We start from the raw sequence: 18130 nt of genomic DNA on the forward strand, positions 1-18130 counted from the left end.
TTTACACTTAAACATGGTTAATGGAGTAGGCAGTTAGACAGGCATGAGCAAAGCAAGGACGATAGGTCAGGTACAAAAGGTCACCAGGGTGGAAAGCCCCAGGTACCTAGCAACAGGCAAAACTGGGCTGGAACGTAGCCCCCAGGGTGACCTTTCCTCCCCTAGCATATGGATGGTCATATGGTTTAGACTCCCTGACCTTTCATATCACTGGTCATGGGGCTGGCCCGCCTCTGGTCTTTCCGCCTCTGGCAAGTGGGTTAGACTTCCCACCCCACAGAGGGGGAAAAAAACAAGGGGGCTGGATAATAGCCCTTAAGCATTAAGGCCCTAGGACAATGAGGTTTTGGCCTGCATTAAATACATCTAGGCCTCAAGTGTGCCATGGCTACTGACATCAGGACCAGCTGCATTGACTAATGACCCTGCCCTGGCACCAACCAATCAGTGGAGACCATGGGGCACAACTGGAAGGAAAGCTATTGAGATTCCCCCTTGACATTCCCCCTCAACCCCCAAACTCACACCTGAAAGCCTGTGTCTTTCCCCACCCCCTTCCTCCAAGGCTCTTTCTTTGTCTCCCTCTTGCCCCTAAGCTCCAGGGGCCCTTCGTTTGCCTCTGTAACTTGTTTCCTAAGCCCATTTCTCTATAGCTCACTTCTACCTCTGTGACTTTTTAAATAAACTCTCTCTTATGACTTGAGTCTTGGCTCTGAATTCTCTTAGCCAGAACTCAGGAACTGACGCTGCTGAACCGAGGTTCAATCGCTGGTAACCACTAGTGCCATTTTCAGTGCCAACAGTTATCACGGTAAATTTTGTTACATGTATTTTACCACAATAAAGAAAAACTGAAGGAAGAAACAAGATGGACTATGGTTTCTGTCCTAAGGTACTTACAGCCTCATGAGAGGCCAAACAGCAGGGTGGGAATAGTGTTAAGGGAGTGCACACTAAAGGTTAATACTGAGGAGGCCCAGCCCATTTCACGGAGAAGCTGACACAAGAGGTAGGCCATTACTACTTCCTTCAAACGCTTAAAATCCGTTGAGCAAAAGTCTTCCAGTCCACCCTGTAGAACAAAAGGTTCTACTGAACCTGACGGCCTTGGGCCCGCCTGTTCTCAGGGCTGAAACCGAGAAGCCCTCTCTTGCCCACCAGATGGCGCCGCGGCCGCACTGCACCTTCAGGCCCACAGGGGGCGCTGTGGCAGGGCCTCTCTTCCCTCCTCTGTGACCCTCTCGCCTGCGGAGCCCGCCTCTCCGCCGGCGCGCGGCTGCGCAGAACCCTGCTGCGGCCCGTGGGAAGCATGGCGGCGCCTGCGGTGGGCGAGAAAGAGAAGGAGCGGCCGGGAGGCGGCTCGGGAGCGGCGTGCGGGAACAGCACGCGAGAGCGGCTGCTGTCTGCGCTGGAAGATCTGGAGGTCTTGTCCAGGTAGTACGGACGCCTAACGGTCTGGCCGGGGCTGGTCGGGAGGACTGTTTCCGGGCTTTGCGGGGAGGGAGACCCCGGCGCGCGGTCCGGGACCGTGCCCGAGTGTCGTGGGCGTGGCGGCCGCAGCCCTCCGGACTCCGAGGCGGCATTTCCCCCGCCACTTAGAGGACGTTTTAGAAATGACAGTAACGCTGGAATCCCTAGACTGTCTGAACTGTAGCAGACATTAGAGATCGCGGGTGTGAATCCCTTGACCGTGGACACTATACAAACGCCGGGTGCCAAGCGCAGGAACTGCAGTGAGGGTGAGACTATATATCGAGGGTGAGACTATATGTCGACGTCTTACTAGAACTAGATAAGACTAGTGAGGGTGAGACTAGCCATCCCACTCGCTGTAAATGGGGAGACAGGCTTGTAAGCGTGACGCGCAACCTGGTTTTATCGGAGGCGTGCGCGGCGCGCTGCTGGAGCCCTGGGACTCGGCGCCGGTGCCGGTGCAGTCAGGGTGGGCTTCCTGAGAAAGGACTGCAGGCGAGAACAGCTTACCAGATTCACTAAGGGGCGGGGAGCTGGAACAGCAAGTACAGAGGCCTGGAAACGAGCACAGCCGACCTGGTGGAATCGCCAGTTTAGGATGGCTGGGGTGCCGCGTGTGTGGCAGAGGTATCTGATGAAATTGCACGTCATTTTCTTTATTCTGTCATCTTTCATGATAGTCTGTTAAGTTGGCGCCCCTCTTAATTTTATCACATTCACTTGGATGTTAAAATTGTTTTTGTTTTTCTCCTAAAATGTTGCTCAGATTTGACCTCTTGGTCCTATCCGCACTATTTTACATCCCATTGTAAATCTTTCTCATTGCAGCCTCCCAACAGTTTTAGTTGCCTTCATGCATCTTCACTATATCTGTCTGTTTTGCCCTAGAGCAGAGCTGTCTTTTTAAAAGGCATCTCGGGTCTCTTTTCTGCTAGAAAATACTTGCTAGGTTTCCATTGCCCAATGAGATAAAGTCCATATTCTTTAGCTTAGTGTTCAGTAGATAAAGCCATTCTCCATCTCCTTTTAATCCGTCCTATTCTCTTCTATGCCACATCCCTCCACCCTTCCATGCTCTTCACTCCAGCCTCCTGAGTGCTTCCCATTCTAAAGGTAGTCATACTTCTTCATCTCTAGTGTCATTCCCATTCCATCTCCAACTTGATAAGTCATTCATTCATCCAGCTCAAATGTCACCATTTCTGTAGCCAACATTCATTGACAGCTTTAGAATAAAATCTTATATATTGTATTACCCGGCCTACTAATAATCAGCATTTTTTGTGCTGTGATTTAGTCCTTGCCATAGCAAGCATTGCTTACCAGATTACAAAGTCAGCACAGTATTAAATTATATAAAAAAAACACAGACACTGTAAGTTAAATAGCTCATGTGTTTAATTCACTGTTTAGACTGTATTAGACTCAAATACTGCTTGACCACAAGTAGGGCATGTGGAATCTTCAGGCATCCATCAGTCAGTACAGTGAACAAAAAAAACTCAGGCACAAGGCAGCTGTCTTAATGTGTTGCCTCTGTGTAAATGTTCACAGAGTAACACAAGTGCTGTTTCCTTCTGTCTTCCTTGGTAGTTCCTGGCCCAGACCTTGTCAGTTAATCCTGTCCATGAGTACCAGCATGATTTCTTAGTAAAAAGACCCTAGCAAGACAGAGTTTTCATAAGTTTTCAGTTAAATTATTTATATCTCTGCTCTGTGTGATATGACTATCTATGGGACAGCTAATTGAAGCTTCATTTAGTTTTGTAAGTCAGTAAACATCAAGTTAACATCCCATAAATGCTGACTAGCACACTGCTTTTCTAAATAGGACCAACTGTTATTTGAAAAACAGTGCATTCATCTTAAGGAGTGCTTTTAGAATCATTGCTCATCCAAATTGTCTCTGAGTACCTTGAAGTGCCTTGAATAGGTGGCCATGTAGTTGTGATACAAATTTGTGCTTCATTAGATTCAGAACAACTAATAACTAATTGGAAAATACTTCTGTTGTTCCTGTATGAGCCAATTCCTGTATGACCCAGTTTTTCTACTTCTTGAATTCTGGATCTCCTGTTTGAAACTATTTCTTCTGTGAGAATAATTCTCACCTGAAAGCCAAGTCTAATACTTGATTGGCTTCTAAATCTTTGCTAAGGAATCTTGATGATGCTGTTGAGTATGAAATCAGTTCCTTATTATTTCTTCATTTTAACCAACCATATGGTATGGATAATAGTGATTAATTTTTCTGTAAATATGTTGACTTTGTGAAGTCATGGCTGCTGCCTTTTTTTCTAAGTGGGTGTTAGCCTTAGAATTTCAAATCTTTACCTTAGTATAGCCAGTGAGGACATTCAACTTCTCGCTCTTTTACTCTGGAACCCAGTAAATTCATTTCTTTTTTGAGCTTTACTTACTGTAATATAATTTATTGGTCTGTTTTGCTGAGTAACCCTAGAATATATTTCATATTCACTAATTTTAAGAATTGTGTTTCTTAGCCTGCCCATCCAGGGTAATGGTCTGAGAGAATTTCTTCTGACATTGGACAGCCTAGCAGTCAGTCTTGAGTTCTTGCCCCTGGATTGTTGTGCTACTGAGCTGTGTGTCTGAGGTGTGTTTTCCTAATGTTGTCAGTACCTATAGGAGTGCTTATACTTGATATTCATGTATTCTCCACTTAAGATAGCATAAATAAGTAATTTATAAGTTATATTAAATTTGATATTAAATTGAAATTCTCTTGTATCTAGATTTGACCAATTTATCCCACTTTGTACTTAATTCTTTCCTTGATTACCAAGTATAGCATTTTTTGTGTGGTGAAATGTCTTTACTCACTGAAGAAGTGAATCATCGTTTAAATTTTCCTCAAGAACATCACTGTTCCTGAAACTTCCTCAGTGTTCTAAACTTGTCCATTAACAATTGAGGTGCCGAGTTCTCTTTTGCTTCCTCTAAAAGAAGCTGTATTCCTCTGTTGCTCTTTTTCCTGGAATGCCAAAAAGACTGATTTCTCACTCATTTGTAGTCCTCACTGAATCCATTGACAGGTGATAGGTTTCTTTCTTTCTGCAGCCTGTGGTAATAACCATTGTCTTAGACGTTCACTTTTCTTTTTCTCTGATTTTCTCCTGACTTATCTGTCATGCTATTTTATTTGTTCATCTCTAAAGAAAGACAGGGTGACAGTAGGTAAGTGAAAATTTACCTCTTTTACAATCTTGGTGGTTGGTGATGGTAGTGGAAGACATGTCACTTTGTGGTTTGCCACCTAAGACTCATTGAAACTTCTCCACAGCATGAGGCTGCTCCAGTATGATTGGCTTTCAGAAATGTCCCCACATGTGCCCATTGTACATATACTAATTTTGTGACTGTGAAGTTTGTCCTTATCGTCTGCAATTTCCCATGCAGTCGAAAATCCACATGTAACTTTTGACTCCCCCAAAACTGTAGCCTACTGTTGACTGGAAGTCTTTCTGATAACATAAGCAGTCAGTTAACATATATTTTGTGTACGTATTATATACTGTATTCTTACAATAAAGTAAACCTCTAATAGAGAAAAAATGTTATTAAGGAAATCATAAGGAAGAGAAAATACATTTTCTTCCTAACCCTTAACTTTGGTTTTATTTTTGAATTTTCTTGGTTATTCTTGTCACTGTATTAGAATTTAAGTATTAATTTTCACTTTTAGAGCCCACACATCTAGAAAGTGCCTGGCAAATAATAGGCACTCAAGAAATATTTGACGAATGAGTGTATGAAGACTATGAAGACCTTCCATTCGCATATCCACTTTTTTCAGTAATTAGCTAATTAATTCATGCACAATGTTATGGGGAGGTTGAGTCTAATTGACACCATCCAGAAAAATAGTGTGAGACTAGCAGGAAGGAAGCTGGAAATAGAAAGGTAAAAATAGCCTGGCAGCCAGCAAGAAGAGACAAACACTGGGTCTCGTTAGTAGTGTCAGGTAGCAAATTGAGAAGCTGCCGCCTTCTGCATAATTTCTGAAAAATCTCATCTATCAACATTGGAACTAATACATAAGTATTACCTGGTATTCATCTTTTCCTGCTCTGTATACTAGTTTTCTTACAGGATTGGCATATCTAGTAAATGAGCTGTCTAGACAGATGGGATTTTATTACAGTATATAAGAATCCCTTATATCTGGTACCTGTTTGGTTAATTTAAAAATTCAATTGAAGTAGAAAATTAGTAGAAAATGACTCACCCATTTCTTGTTTTATTTTACCTTAAAACACATAAAAGATTATGATTTTACTGATTGTTTCATATAAGACAAGAGACAAGGAACTTTTTCTGTAAAGAATGTAAATATTTTTGGAGGCCCTAAGTTCTCTGCTGCAACAAGTAACTGCCATTGTAGTGGGAAAGCAACCGTATACAACATGTAAATGAAGGGACATGGCTTTGTTCCAAGAAAGCAATATTTATCAAAATTACAGATATGCTGGGCTGGATTTGGCCTGCAGACAGACCCCTAATGTAGTTTTACATGCGTGAACCACCCATAATGCATTGGCTGCAGTTTCTAGTTTGGTTTCTTTAAGGTGAAGTAAGAGCTTAGACTCTAATTAAGCAGTCTTAGGGCAGACTTTTGCTGGGGTTTTTTCTTCCCCCTGGTTCTTCACAATTTACCTTTGCAAACCTTTGTTGAGTCTTTCCAAGCATTTAACTTCAGTTTTTACAGAAACAACTTCTCTGTTTACACTCATATGTCATTGGTATTTATGTATTGGATATCAGTGTATATAATTATAGTAATAAGTAAAACTTTTGTAAATAAGTTTGATAACAAACACTACTGGTGAGAGTGCAGTGCAGCTGGTGAGAGATGAAATTCACAGTCATAGTGGACTGAAGGGCACTAGCCATGCATACTCAGTGCTGTGGGTACCAAGTCTGGTAGAGATAAGTTAAGAAAGCCGCTAGTGTATTTACTTTGCAAAGGGTTTTTGTTTTTGTTTTGTTTTTTTGTTAGTTTGTTTTTTTAATTTTTTTTCTCTCTCTGCTCTTTTTTTCCTTTTTCTTTTTTAGGGAACTCATAGAAATGCTGGCAATTTCAAGAAACCAAAAGTTGTTACAGGCTGGAGAAGAAAACCAGGTAGGTGGCTCCTTTTTTTTAATTCAGAACCAAACCATAATTTCTGCAAGTTTCCTATTTATATGTACTTTGGGTGGGAACAGAAAGCTTGGATCTTTCTAAGTTACTAATTGAAACTTTTGAATTGATATTTGGATCATTTATATAAGGTAACAATGTGCTCAAGAAAATAGTTGTCTAAAGTTTAACAGTATTGTTTCTATTATAGTTCTAATTACACATTTATTCATTTTTATCTTTTGAGTTAACCAATAAAGCCTTGTTAAATGGAAATTAAAACAGCATCTGGAATCACAAAGGTCCGTGCTCTCATAAACTAGCCCTTTATTTTAGGATTGGTTTCCCTAATACAACCTGAATGGAAATAAAAGAGCATACAACTGTTAATGAAGGTTATGTATTTTATGGATGTTGAGTTTACAGGTAGTTTTTATTTTCTTTATACTTTTCTGTGCTTCCTAATTTTCTACAGTGAACAGAATTTTTTTTCTGCTTCAAGACTTTTTAAAGAATGTACCTTTTATATTACTAATAAAAAAAACTTTTAAGAGAAAATAGGAGGGATTAACCTTTTTAAAGATGGAAGACAGAGCAGAAGATAGTGTCAGAAAGATCTCTTCTCCCCACCCTGTACCCCATCATTCTCCTAATCTCATCTTATGATATGTTTTGAGGGCAGAGAAATCTGATGTACTCTAAATAGATGGGCCCCAAGGGGAAGCCAGATAAAGCTACAAGTTGGAAAAAACTGCTAACTTAAGGGATATTATGATTGGGTTTTTTGTTGTTGGTTTGTTTTGTTTTCAGAAAAAGAAAGAGCCTAGAGATAAAAGAATTACAGTCTCGGATGCTTTACTAATAAATAACATGTGGGTTTAATTAGGAATTTATACAAAATGAGTAAAAAGTGAAATGTGAGTTTTTACTTTATTTCCTAGGCACTTAGTAAATGCTAGCTATGAACCAGGCACCCAGCTTATTTAGAAGATCATAACTAAGACCTACATAATCAACACTAACCTATCTTATAATTTTTAAGAACTAGCAATTCTTGCCCTGGCCAGTGTGGCTTAATTGCTTGGGCGTCGTCTCGCACACCAAAAGGTTGCTGATTCAGTTCCAGGTCAGGGCACATGCCCTGAATGCAGGCTTGATCCCTAGTATGGGGTGCTTTCACATTGATGTTTCTCTCTTCTCCCTTCCTCTCTCTCTAAAAATCAATAAACTGTTCTTTAAAAAAAACAACTGTGAATTGTATCTTGTACTTAGTACTCTGAATTCCTGTATAATTTTCATTAAAACTGTTAAATATTGCCCTGGCCAGTTTGGCTCAGTGGTTAGAGAGTCAGCCCGTAGACTGAAGGGTCCCGGGTTCAATTCCCGCCAAGGGCACGTACCTCGGTTGCAGGCTCAATCCTTAGCCCCAGGTGGGGCATGTGCAGGAGGCAACCAATCAGTGTGTCTCCCTCACATTGATGTTTCACTCTCTCTCTTCTATCTCCGGAAAGCAATGGAAAAAATATCCTCAGGTGAGGATTAAAAAAAAAACACCTGTAAATATTAGAGGGATATGCCCATTTGAAACTTCCTATTGACCATTTTATTTGAATATTCATATTTTCATACAAGATTTCAGAGTTAGAAGGGAGCTTAATGGTCTTCACTTTGACCTCCTGTGAGATTGTCTTTCAGGGTAGATAAATGAGTCAAAGGTTAATGGATAGGTGGAACTAGAATTTAGGTTTTCTGACTTCAGTTGAATAATTTTCTCTACTCAATAAAATATAGAGAAAATTTTTACTACTCTCTGGTAGTATACAAAATAGGTCAAACTGTGTAAACTTATTGAAAGTTGTCATAGAACTAATGTGTACTACTTACTTTAGTTAATAATTTTTTAAATATAGCTTTTATGGAAATGGAAACCTAGCTTTCTCCGCCTGTGACTTGAGAAGAATGAGTATTATAGGCCTATTAAGTAGAATACACTTTCTACAGAAAACACTTTCTATTGTTACTCAATATAAATTTTCAACACAGGATGCGGCACAGCCTTTTGTCTATTGTATCAGAAGTCCTGTAAAAAGGAGAGGGACTTCATATCAAAAGGAACTTGAGTACCCATGACTGTATTTTTTTAGTCTTTAACAAATTTTTAATAGTACTTTAAAAATTGATTCTGAATTTTGATAGCCATTTTCTTTCTGATATATTATGTCCTACTAGCACCGTAAAGTAAGGGTATTTAGATCAGATTTCATCTTCTGTAGTCAGTGGGGGGTGAATGATGACGATAATTACTTTTTATTGAGCTTCTTGATGTGTACTTAGCATACATTATACCATAAATCTTCATAACAACTCTATGTGATAAGGTACTGTGATTACACCCTTTTCCTAATGAGAAAGCAGACTCTGAGAGTTCAGGTAACTTTCCCTTGTCATACTGCTAATAAATGAAAAACTAGAGATTTGAACCCGAACTTTCTCTTTTCTGTTTCTTAACCTTCGTAGTTATTGCCAAAACTTATTTACTATTTTTTGAAATTACTCTTTTATAAACCATCTTTATCCTAAGCAGTACTTGTGCATGAAATCACAAGTTTTATGTGACAGTTATATTTTTCTAATATTAGCACAAATGTGTAATTATTAAAGGTTTTTTAAGTTCTTGGTGCCAAATAAAATCATCTCAAGTACCAAAATTTGAGGAAACCTCCACTGCATTATATTTTTAAGGATAAACTTTTAAATTTTTTCTTCCCTGGGAAATGAATAAATTTGTGTGTTTAGCATATTTCTACTTCTGAAGGCTACTTTTGTTTTGTATGAAAAAATAGCATATAATTACAAAAAGAAGAAAATAATATTAATCTGTTTTCCAAAATAATTATAAATAGGCTATTTTTATTTTTAATAATGATTAAAAATATTTGAAGGTGTTAAAATTTTTTAGCTCAGACAAGTAACAAATAGATTCTTTGTTTCATTGGAATGTAGCTTTTTAATATTCTGTTGCCAGCTTTAATCAACTATTATCTGACAGGTGCTGGAGTTGTTAATTCACAGAGATGGGGAATTTCAAGAACTAATGAAATTGGCACTTAATCAGGGAAAAATCCATCATGAAATGCAAGTTTTAGAAAAAGAGGTTGAGAAGAGAGACAGTGATATTCAACAACTACAAAAACAGCTAAAGGAAGCTGAACAAATACTGGTAAGTTGGCAGTCTGGTTTTTTAACAAGGATATTGTTTACTTAAAGTATTTTTGAAAAATAAGTCTATTATCAGTATTAATTTTTTTTAACCCTTACCCGAGGATATTTTTTCCACTGATTTTTTTTTTTTTAGAGAGAGGAAGAAGGGGACAGGGGAAGAGAGAGAAAGAGAAACATCGGAGAGAGTCACATTGACTGGTTGTCTCTGTATGCGCCCCAACCTGGGCTGGGGATCAAACCTGCAACCCCTTGGTCAGAGTGCTGACACTGTGACCACTGAGCCAAACCAGCCAGGGCAAGCATTTTTACATAATTATATCCTCATTTAGTTTTCTAACTTTCTGTTTCAAATAATGCTTTGATGAATATCCTCTCAGAAAAGCTATTTTCTTTTGCATTTCATAATTACATTCTTCAGATTAAGTTTTGAAAAATATAATTATTGAGTTAAAGACAACACTGAATTTTATGATATAGATAATAGTTACTGGCATTTATTAAGCACTTGTGCACCAGGCCCTGTGCTTTACACTTCACTTGCATTATCTCAACCTTCAGAGCAATTATATGATGTCAGTACCGTTTTTGCATTTTAAAGATGAAGAAACCAAGATTTTAAATGAATTACTACCTTGCCCAAGGAGGGTAAAAAATAGAGATGGAACTTAATCTCTCTGATGCCATACTCTTAACCACTGTATTATAGTTGATGATGCATGTACTAGGTTAACCTCATTTTACCCTTTAGTGTTCCTTTGTGGGAAGTGTGTGTTGGGGGGGGGGGTTCATATAGCAATCATTAAGTATGGAGGTAATGGTAATGTATAAATGAATGAGTATCAGTGCCAGAATATATCTTGTAAATTTAAAAAAATATTTAGATATTTTATTATTGAACTAGGTGATAGGATGCTTTGGGGGTGATTCGTGGTCTAGATCTCTTCCAAATGATAGCAAACTTAAAGAAAAAATGTTGGTAAACCAATTTACACATTTCTAACAAGTAATATGTGGAGACTAATTCATGAATATATTTGTTTCATTAAATGTAACTATGTTGTAAATGATATTCTGCAGTTTCAGAATATTAAAAATAAATTATGGAGATTTCCAAACTGGATGTTGTTCCTGTGGGATAAATAATATTGTGAAGTAAGCAAAAATCTGTGCTTGATATAGTTAAGAATAAACCATATTTCTTTTTAATGTTCTTTAGGCAACAGCTGTTTACCAAGCAAAAGAAAAACTGAAATCAATAGAAAAGGCAAGAAAAGGTTAGTACTATGGCAACACTGAATGACTTTCTGAAAAAAATCAACTTGTAGTCTCAAGAAACTGATGAGAGTATTATTAGTAATCATTTGCTGTTGTCAAAAGGTTCTAATAAATTTTCATTGTACAGTGACAGCTGTGTTTTAGCACTTTGCCCAAGTATCACATTCTCTTCTAGGTCATAAAAAGCAATATTGTAAGGCAAGTTACGGCTTTGTACCAGAATGTGCAATAAAGACAAAGGCTTTAAAAAATTTGAGGGAGAAGAGAACTGTGAGCTGGAAGCAAGTGGGATTTGAATTGAGTCTTGAAAGATAGGACAATGAAAGGAAACATCCATTGGGCAAATATAGTGGGACTAAGAACATCATGAAGTCAGAACTAGTTATGGCTTTGAGATGTGTGCATGCAGAAACTCAGTATGCCTTCCTGTTGCCTCCTGCTTCTCTCTAAAAGGCTTCCATTTTGGATCTTTTAGTTTGCATACTAAAAGTCAGAATTGTAATGAAAACTCTGGTTACTTCCTTTTAATAATCTACATTTAGTGATCTCAAACTTGTTGTCTAACCTTCCTGTTTCAGATAACTGCTGTTAATATTTGATGTATGTCCTTACAGATTTTTTTAGATCTATAAATACATATATAACAAGAACAGTACAAATACATATGTATACATATAATCTAAAAAAACAGGTCATGCTATACATATTATTTAACAGCTTACCTTTTTTTACTTAATGAATATATTGTAAACATCTTTCTACTGAGGTCTACTTATAAGCTTAGAGTACATTATGCTAACAGTTGAGTGATATAGTGTGAACTGTTGCTCTGATTTAATAGTTTGGATGTCACTGGAAAATGAAATACTCTGTTCTCTTATTTGTGTTCACTGTTGCTTTCAGAACAGTAATAGTATTTAATGGCAGTTAATAATTGAGGTTATTGAGCATTGTCATGCTAGTCTCCCGAATTTAATACTTTATGTCAGCTGATTTTTCAGAATGCCTTGCTTTTTAGTTTGGAAATATACATAATGGTTTAAGTTTACAGTATGCATTCAGGTTTTATTAGAGAAGGCAGGTAACTCAGATTATCCTATATTTTCAGATAATTTAAAATTTAAGTATCATATGTAACTATGATGTATGCATCTATAAACTTATGTGTTTACTTGACTAAAATGTTACACTCTCAACTCTCAGGTGCTATCTCCTCTGAAGAAATAATTAAATATGCACATAGGATTAGTGCAAGTAATGCTGTGTGTGCCCCACTGACCTGGGTTCCAGGTAAAAATACTTTTCTTTTTATAGATATATGTGAAAATTCTTACGTGACCGTGCACAAAATAGGAAGAAAGATTTAAATATAGAATTATGTAACATCTGCTACATATTTTCACATCTTTAAGGTTTTATAATTAAGAATATAGGTCATTGGTTTTATCAGTTTGGTTGTCTACAAAGCTATTGCCACTAGGGACTATGTTTTATTTTAAAAAAATAAATAATATTTAAAAGCACAAGATGATATATGATGATTCTAAAGCTATAGATTTATATACCTGTAAACTCAGGCTGGCCAGAAGCCAACTTTTTACAGCCATTAGGATTTCCACAAAGATTCCAACCTGGGGAACAGACAGTTCCAACTTTTAGGTGATAAAGCACTGAGTGGCCCAACAGCAAACACACAGGACTGGGAAGAACTGGAGTAAAAAAGACAGCAAAGGGAGTAATAATCTGCAACATATTAATGGACAGTGGATCAAACATTTATAAGATGGAGACACTAAGGTAGAGCAGCAGTCTTTTGGGAGGAGTGGGGGAGAGTTATCTCAGCTTGAGTAATTCCTGATAGTATTTTGGTATTTTGCCATACTAAAAAAAACGAAGGGTTAACTACATTGTTTGTGGTGAGTAACCTGGAGTTCATGAGAAATATTACCAAAAAGTTGGTCCGAATCTGGTCAAGTTTTTAATCAACCCCAAACTGCTATTTCATATGCTTTTATGATTGGAAATAAAGATTACTGGACCCTGCCCTAGCTGGTTTGGCTCAGTGGTTAGAGCATCAACCTGCAGACTAAAGGGTCCCGTGTTTGATTTCGGCCAAGGGCACATACCTCGGCGGTGGGCTTGATCTGGGCCCCGGTCAGGGTGCGTGTGGGAGGCAACCAGTTGATGTGTCTCTCTAACACTGATGTTTCTCTCCCTTCCACTCTTTCTGAAAAGCAATTATCCTCAGGTGAGGATTTAAAAAAAAAAAAGATTACTGGCCCCTGATACTCCACTGGAAAACTAAAGAATTCATCTTTAAATGACAAGATGAAAGAGATTGGTTAGAAAAAGGTTTTAATTTAGACAGTTCTTCCAGTAAGGATTCAGTCCTTTCTATCAGGAAAAAAAAAGTGTGTCATGATCTGTTCCCCATCAGAGTATGTATCATTATTATTTTCATACTACATAATGCAGTTAAGTTAGAAGAATAAGATCATTTTAACTTTTCTAATTTGTCATTTGGGATGTTTGCTAAAATGATATACTTTTCTCATTTTTTTACATAGAGAATAGTATATTATGGTGAAGATTCAGAGAGGAAATAGATGTGCATATATTTTTAAATATATTATCCTCTTATTAACAATTGATAAGATGACCTTCATATTTCAAAATTGAAAGTGTATCTTGAGTTTTTCAAAGTGAACCAATCGAATTAAAAGTCATCTGTTTGGGGTTTGGGGTTTTTTTGTTTTGTTTTTGTGTGTGTGTCTTTTTTAGGGGACCCAAGGAGACCGTACCCAACTGATTTAGAGATGAGAAGTGGATTATTGGGTCAAATGAACAATCCTTCCACTAATGGTGTAAATGGTCATTTACCTGGGGATGCACTTGCAGCAGGCAGATTACCAGGTAATATTAATTAAAAGAATGCTTTCAGATAGACAGACCAAAGTTTTGGCTGTTGGACAAGTTTGAGGTACTAGACGCAATTCATTTTAATAGCTAGGTTTTCTGACAATTTATTGTACTCTCTACTTTAGTTTAAGAACTGTTCTAGATGGAGGTTATGAAATTAGAATAAACTGACTTTTCTCTCTCATTTGTTAATACGCCGTTTTCCTCAGGCATTGGGCCTCTCTTTTATTATTTTTATTGTTCTAACATTGCTTTTTAAAATTGTGAAACATGCCCAGCCGGGCGTGGATCAGTGATTGAGTGTCGACCTAGGATCCAGGTGATCAGGTTTTATTCCCAGTCAGGGCACATGCCCAGGTTGCGGGCTCGATCAATGACTCTCTCATCATTGATGTTTCTATATCTCTCTCTCCCTCTCCTTTCCTCTCTCTGAAATCAATAAAGATATATTTTAAAAATAAATAAATTAAAAATAATAATAATAAAATTGTGAAACATACTGTATAAACAGAAGAAATACATATGTTCAGTTTCAAGATGATCAAGTGAATATACTCCCGAAAAAACCCCAAGTTAACAAAATGAATAACAAAGCTTTTTATAGGCTTTTAATAACTTTATAAAATAGCATTTTTGTGAGACTTGGCTCAAGTTTTGCATATAGGTTTGTGCTATTCTTGTATGTTATGTTTTCCATATGTTATCTTTTGTAGAAGTGACTTGTTTTGATTTGGTAGAACATTTAAAAAGTTAAAAAAGGAAAGTACTGCCCTTTTCATCAATCACTTTTAATATTTTACCTATTTTATTGTTTTTCTCTGTATTATTTGCATTGTTAAAAATGTACTTTGCTCTAGATAATGCTTTTTTTGCTTAACATCTCATTGGAAGGATGTCCCTGTGTTACTGAAAATGCTTTGTAAGCATCATTTTTGTTAATTATCTAAAGTACAAACTGGGAACGCACTGTGCATTAGTTTCCCTGGACATCTCCTCATTTTTTTCTTTGTGATTGTGTTACCGGAAAGAGGACCTGTCCCTTGGAGGGCCTGCCTAGGGCCAGCCCCAGAGCGTGTGGGTTTTTGACTTTGTGCAGGAAAAATTTCAGAACATGAGTCCAGGTGAATTTTAGAGGACATTTATTAAAGCTGGGGACAGTGAAACAAGAAAGGGCTGGAGAAATGAGCCTAGGCTGTTCTGCTTTGGCTCACTAAGTAAAGTCAGAGAAAAGAGGGCCTTGGGGATAGGTTCAGGGGGTTTACCTGGGACGAACTGCTGCTGCCCATTGCTGCCCTGGTTGTAAGCCTCATGGGGTCCCTTAGAGTTCAAGAGATGCTTGCCTATGGGGGAAGAAAGGGGAGGGGAGGCATGAGCGTGCTTCTGGGAAAGAGAGCCAGCGCTGGGTCCTTTGTCCTGAGGCCTTTATCTCTCTCTTATAGGCAGGAGGTCTCAGGGGAGGGTTTCAGCAGAATATTCATCCATTTTCTAGGTGTGCTCCTTCAGGTTCGTGGTCTTCACTGATTGGTCAGTGTCAGGGCAGGGGTTCATTAGACATTGCAGCTGGTCCTGGTGTCACCCACTTGATTTTGCTGCTTTTCTGGGTAGAGCTGAAATACAACTGAGGCCTAGATGTTATTTCTGGGGAGGTGACCTGTATCTGCTATAAATTGCTCTGTCAGTTTGTTCAGCTGTCTGTCTCAGTTTCCCTATTCCACTTGCCCTGGCTTAGTGGCCTGTTTCAATTGTACCATATCCTGTGCCAGTCAGGGTATATTCAGGAGGCAGAAACCACACCAGCAATGTAGACAGGGAAATTTTAAAGAATTATTAACTAGTATAGTAACAAAATACTACCTACTAGAGGAATAACAGATATGGGGACAGGTACTATATCTAGGAGCAAAGCAGAATACCCAAGGTTCCTCACCACCTCCATCCCAAGGCCTGTGTTTATATCATGGTGCCCTTGGTAGAGCAGGTATAGCTGTGGCCCACCGGATGGCAGATGACAGAGAAGTTAGATGAAGTGACCCAGGCCAGAGCTGGCAAACAGGAAATTACCCACTAGAATTCCATCGAGACTCCCTGGAAAGCCACCCTTTGGGGTAATGGTGAAACTTACTGGGAAGCCATCCTTTGGGATGCCACTGAAACTGGCTAGGAGGTGGGCACCATGTGTCCTGTGCACCAACCAGGCACCACAGGAGTAAGAAGGAAAGTTTCCCATCCAGGCAGAGAAGCCACTTCCTCTGGTAGAGTCCCTCCAGTGCCCTCTACTGACAAAGCTTAACAGTGTGGCTGCTGGCAAGGGAGAAGTGTTTTTAGGATCCAGGGAGAAGAGGAGATTTGAAGCTTTAAAGGCAGTTTAAACTTGTAATACGTACTATAGTATGCATTAGCTATTTGTAATATACATAAAGAATATAGAGAGAGTAATGTGTAATCTATACAGGGTCAGGCAAAAGTAGGCTTACAGATGTTTGTATGGAAAATAATACAAAAATAATAATAAAAGAATAAACTCTGTGTTTTGTGTACTCACACTGTAAACCTCCTTTTTCCACACCCTGTATGTGTACATAAACGATACATAGGCACAGGAAATAATGTGATTTGTAATTAAGAATGTTTTGCAAAAGAAAAATTACTGACTATATGAATAGTTACTTATGATAAAGTATATTTTTTTAAAAATAAAACACAGGTTCTAGTTATTAAAACATTACTCTTCCTTGATAAATTTGATATTCATTAATTTGGCCAAATGTGTATTTTAATTTCTAGCCTAAAAAAATACTTATTTTCTAGAGTCATCTAGAAGTAAATAATTCTTATATGTGTTTCTTTCTTTTCTCCAGATGTCCTTGCTCCACAGTATCCCTGGCAGTCAAATGATATGGCAGTGAATATGTTACCACCAAATCACAGTAATGACTTTTTGTTGGAACCTCCGGGGCATAATAAAGAAAATGAAGATGATGTAGAGGTTATGTCAACAGACTCCTCAAGCAGTAGTAGTGACTCTGATTAAAAAAGCATCCAGAATTGAATACTGTAGAATTCTGTTTCTTAAACAATAGCAAAACTGTAAAAATAGGTAATATTGGCCATAGTGGAATTGCGTAGCCCATTAAAAATCACAATGGAGCCCAGCCAGCGTGGCTCAGTGGTGGAGCATCAACCTACAATCCAGGAGATCTGTTCGATTCCCGGTCAGGGCACATGGCCAGGTTGCAGGCTCAATCCCCAGCAGGGGGCGTGCAGGAAGCAGCCGAATAATGACTCTCATCATTGATGTTTCTAACTCTCCCTCCCTCTCTCTGAAAATAATAAAAATATTTTTTAAAAAATAAAATAAAAACCACAGTGGACTTTATTTTTAAAGCCAAAAATCATGATTTTAGTTCTAAACCATTTGGTGAATATTTATAGAGAATAATCAAAATTAACTATTAGGAAAAAAGATTATTCAGTTCAGTGCTATCTTACCCTGTTCTAGTCCAGCTATGTTGGACTTGTACATAGTAGTTCTAGAAATAAAATTTGAGGAAAATCACCCATGTACATATCACTAATAGGCTTCCTGGAATTATTTAGAAAAGATTTTTTTTTTAAGGCAGCAGATCACAGATCACTGAATGTGAATCATATCAAAATATCAAAAACCCTTACTGAAAGTGAAGGTTGTTAGTTTCTGTCACAGGAATAGGAAAAATTTCTCAATTTGTACTATTTTTAATTATTGCAATTTTTGTAAATAAACTAACTTTTTTATACTTTTTATGCTTGTGTTTTAATTTAAACTACCTTCAGTGTAGTTTAGAAAATTATTTCTCTAAATCCAGTTGCATTTTATACAGTCTTAAGTAGAATTCTGTAGTGTGAATGAACATGATGTAATAAATACAATTGAACTAGTAATCACAACTGGTAGGTTTCTCAAAGGCCCATACTGCCATTATTTTTGGAAGAAAAAATGAAGTGGTTTTGTTAAAAAAATAATTTTTTAAATCTTACCATAATAATGTATGATCTTAAAAATAAAAAAGATTTTAGAATGTAAAACACTACCTGCCTTCACCTTCCCCTTATTGCAGTTCC

The 18130-nt window shown here is 37.8% G+C and overlaps 1 protein-coding gene across 1 annotated transcript; it reads left to right on the forward strand.

The window, feature by feature from the left end:
* The first annotated feature begins 1309 nt into the window (after positions 1-1309).
* On the forward strand, positions 1310-17810 carry MED4 (mediator complex subunit 4). Its single transcript, XM_016219536.2, has 7 exons — positions 1310-1434; positions 6550-6616; positions 9663-9833; positions 11052-11109; positions 12314-12400; positions 13892-14023; positions 16888-17810. The coding sequence occupies exons 1-7, from the start codon at positions 1310-1312 to the stop codon at positions 17058-17060; spliced, it is 813 nt and encodes a 270-aa protein (XP_016075022.1). The 3' UTR covers positions 17061-17810.
* Positions 17811-18130: the final 320 nt, after the last annotated feature.

This window comes from Miniopterus natalensis, chromosome 2 (assembly GCF_054644295.1).
Source record: "Miniopterus natalensis isolate mMinNat1 chromosome 2, mMinNat1.hap1, whole genome shotgun sequence".
NCBI lineage: Eukaryota > Metazoa > Chordata > Mammalia > Chiroptera > Miniopteridae > Miniopterus > Miniopterus natalensis.